The sequence below is a fragment of the Chrysochloris asiatica genome, unplaced genomic scaffold (assembly GCF_000296735.1).
Source record: "Chrysochloris asiatica unplaced genomic scaffold, ChrAsi1.0 scaffold00703, whole genome shotgun sequence".
In the NCBI taxonomy this organism is placed as follows: Eukaryota; Metazoa; Chordata; class Mammalia; order Afrosoricida; family Chrysochloridae; genus Chrysochloris; species Chrysochloris asiatica.
Window position 1 is genome coordinate 103,848 of NW_006409221.1, and position 3,548 is coordinate 107,395.

Sequence of the window (3,548 nt, forward strand, 5' to 3'; positions counted from 1 at the left end):
TGACAACAACAACAACAACTTTTTGTTACAAAACTTTCTACCTTTACAATTGTGCCAGTCACAATTAGTCATTATAAAAATTACTCACTATTGAGTTATAAGGATCTTATCCCCATCTCCTTTTCCAGACCCATCTAGACAAGATGAAAACTATTCACTGAGAAGTCTACCTTCACCACATGCTCTGAAACTAAACTCCCTCCTGAAAACTTGTAAGCCAGTCACTTTGTGCCTTTATAACACCCCCACCCCATTTTAGGTAGCCAATGTCTAAGTTGTCTGTCCTTCGTGGTTGTGCTCATGTGCCATGGATTTGGTTCCACCTCATAGCAAACCTGCACTGGGTTTCTGATTCTGTAAATCTTTACAGAAGCAGAAAGTCCCTATCAACCTGGTATACAGAGGGGATAGGATTGATAACTTGATGTGACGACTCCTTCCCTCTCAGTTGGTATTTTAACTACTATATCCATAAGTTAAGGCCAAATTCATCAAATTGCAGCAATTTACACTTGTATCCTTTATTAGAAAAAACTTTTTTTTTTTTTTAATTTTCCTTTAATCAAAGGATATTCTTTGCTTATCCATTCTGTTATTCTCTGTCTCTTGACTGGTGCATTTAATACACTGACATTTTGTGTGGTGTTGTTAGAACAAGTCAATACTGACTCATAGAGACTCCATGCATAACATAATGAAATACTGCCCTGTCCTGGGTCAGCCTTGTTACCCTTGAGTCCATCACTGGCACCACTGTGCCAATGTATCTCGTTGGAGGTCTGCCTTTTTCTCTCTGACCCTCCACTTTAACAAATAAATATCCATCTCCAGTGACTGGTCTCTTCTGATCTCCAGCATTATTTATATCACCAAGGCCTTATTTTCTAAGTACTGATCCTTTTTCTTTGTTTCCTATATTTGCATTCCAACCACCAGTAATGATCAATACATCTTGATTACATGTTTGATGAATTTCAGACTGCATATGTTGATAGAATTAATCAATTTCATGAACACTTGCTTTAGTGGTTGGTGTGTAAATTTTAGTAATAGTGTTACTAACTGGCATGTACATATTATCATTTGACAGACAGCATTGTGCTTCAAGATACTTCTTGAAATATTCTTTTGATGATGAATGAAGTGTCATATTTCCAGAAATTATCATTCCTGGCATAGAAAATCATATGATTATCAGATGCAAAATTCTCAACACCAATCCATTTCAGCCCAAGTTTTATACATGCTATGCAATTTTTGACTTCAAATTTTCCTAGACTCATACTTCATACTTTCCATGTTCCAATTATTAACGGATGTTTACAGCTACTATTCTTCATTTTGAGTTGTGAACCAGCAGCTAATGAAGGTCCCAGAAGCGTTACTCAATTCTTGTCTTCATACTTTGAGAAGGCAGCTCTTCCCCAGTCATATCATGAATGCCTTCCAACCTGAGCAGTATGTCTCTCGGCACTATGTCTGTCAATTGTTTAGTATAGTCATAATATTTTCATCTTCTGGTACTATATCTGACAATGTTCTTCTGCTATTCATAAACGTTTAGAGGCTAAACATTCAGAAAAAATTTGCCTTTGCTCAGCTGAAACCTGTCCACCATGGTGATCCTTCTGGTATTTTAAGTGTCTGTGCCATAGCTTCCAGCATCACAGTAACACACAAGCCACCACAGTGCGACAAACTGAGAGACGAGTGCTTTCATTGGTTTTGTTCTTGTTCTTGTTTATTCTTTCTCCCTTGGCTTTCTTTCTACAGCTTTCTAATCTTTCTATCTCCCCTTTCTTTTTTTCTTTCTTTTTCTGCTTGTCTTTTCTAATAGCTACTGCTTCTTTTTTTCTTCTTTTGTTTTTTTAATACCTCTCTTTCTCTCTTTTTAAGTACTCTTTAATTTCTTTCTCTTTTACTAACTCTTTCTACTAATTCAGTAAAAGGGAATAATATCAGAGAGTAGAAAATTCTGGCTTCTCCTGCCAGCCAAGGACCTAAATTCATACATGATACTTCTCAACCCTTCATGGAGTTCCTGTAGGGTTAGGTGTTGTCTGTTTTAGGGACCAATCCCGAAGTAGTTTTTGCAGACTACGAAGCAGTTGGGGGTCAGGGTATTTCCATCCCTTTGGGGAGCTGAGGGTGAATCCCACTAGTCCAGGGCTGATCAGAATGATCTCTGCAGGTCTGAAATAGGTTGCATCTGATTTTAAATGCCAGGGTTGGTGCTGCTAGCTCCCCATACACTTTGATACAAAGTCAGCAATCCAGAGAGCAGGTATTTCCTTGAGAGTGTATGCAGCTGAGGGCCAGCCACACCTCTGGTCACAAGAGTAATGTGGGGTATGAGAGAAAAAGAAATTCACCTCTTTCTCTCCACCAATCAGCCCTATACCTCTGTTCTACCTGCTGCCCTCTTGTCTTTAGAGTCACCGCAAAGACCTCCAATCTCTTTTCTTCTCCTCCCCACCCCACAACACCCTCACTTATTTTGAGCTGCTTCTCCCAGTAAGACCTAGTCCAAGGCTATCCAGGGCTGACTCTGAAGACTGGAGCAGGGCCAGTGTGAACAGGTCAATGCAGACAGCTCTCCCTTCCTTTAATGGGGCCCACAGTCACTGCACTCATCTCAATGGAGCCCCAACCTCTGTGAAATCAGGAGATTCCCTGGGGTGTACATAGGTGGGGCCAGTCTCACCTGTGGTCACCAGGAGAGTGTGGAGAACAAGGGAAGAAAAGCAAAAAATTGCACCATTATCTTTGCAAGTCACAGGTATGTTTCTACAACACATTCATGTTTTCTTGACAATGAAATCCTCACAAAAGATCAAGATTGTTGGTTGGAATAGGTTAGCAATCTGTGCATATTTTGCCTCATCTGCTGAGCTCTCTCATCTAGCAAGCATTCATTCCACTTTTCTCTCCCATCATCTGAAGCTCAGAGTTCCAGGACTGTGATCTGCATCTCTTTATTTTGGTTTTCTGTATCTTTCTTGTAGAGGGTCCATACAGATTTTTGGCCTAGTCAGCCATCTTGCCGCCTCCCTTTAACGTTATTCATTTTAATGTTTAATGCAAAACAAACACACAAACAAAAACCCTTGGAAAATTTTAGAGTCTACACAGCAAAGTTCAAAAGAGGAGAGTGAGAGATGGAAGACATGACTCTACATTCACTAGTAGACATCAATTCAGAGTTTATAAGAAAATTATTTATATTTACAGGTACAGTCTGGACTCAGCAGATATTAAGTCTGATTTATTTTGAGGAACATCGTAACAGAACTGATAATTTGGACACAGCGGATAGAGCTCCTTTATTTGAGTATAATATACGAAAAATGGACTTCTACGCTCGCCCGTCTCCTCGTCTCTTTACTTCTCACCTCCCGTATTATTTGGCTCCAAAAGGTCTTAAGAACAAAAAAGCTAAAGTATGTTATGGAAATAGCTTATGGACATTTTCTCCAGACATGTCTTGTTTTCTCAAAGTTTCATTTGTACTGATACTGTCTAACATAATTTAAAATATATATATGTAA

General features: G+C 39.2%; 1 protein-coding gene across 1 annotated transcript in view; it reads left to right on the forward strand.

Moving 5' to 3' along the window:
• The window catches only part of LOC102839834 (amine sulfotransferase-like), a 36,715-nt gene that overhangs the window by 15,451 nt on the left and 17,716 nt on the right, over window positions 1–3,548 (forward strand). Inside the window, exon 2 of the mRNA XM_006877955.1 lies at window positions 3,232–3,440. Within this exon, the coding sequence (XP_006878017.1) occupies window positions 3,232–3,440 (209 nt within the window). The remainder of the gene's footprint in view (window positions 1–3,231; window positions 3,441–3,548) is intronic.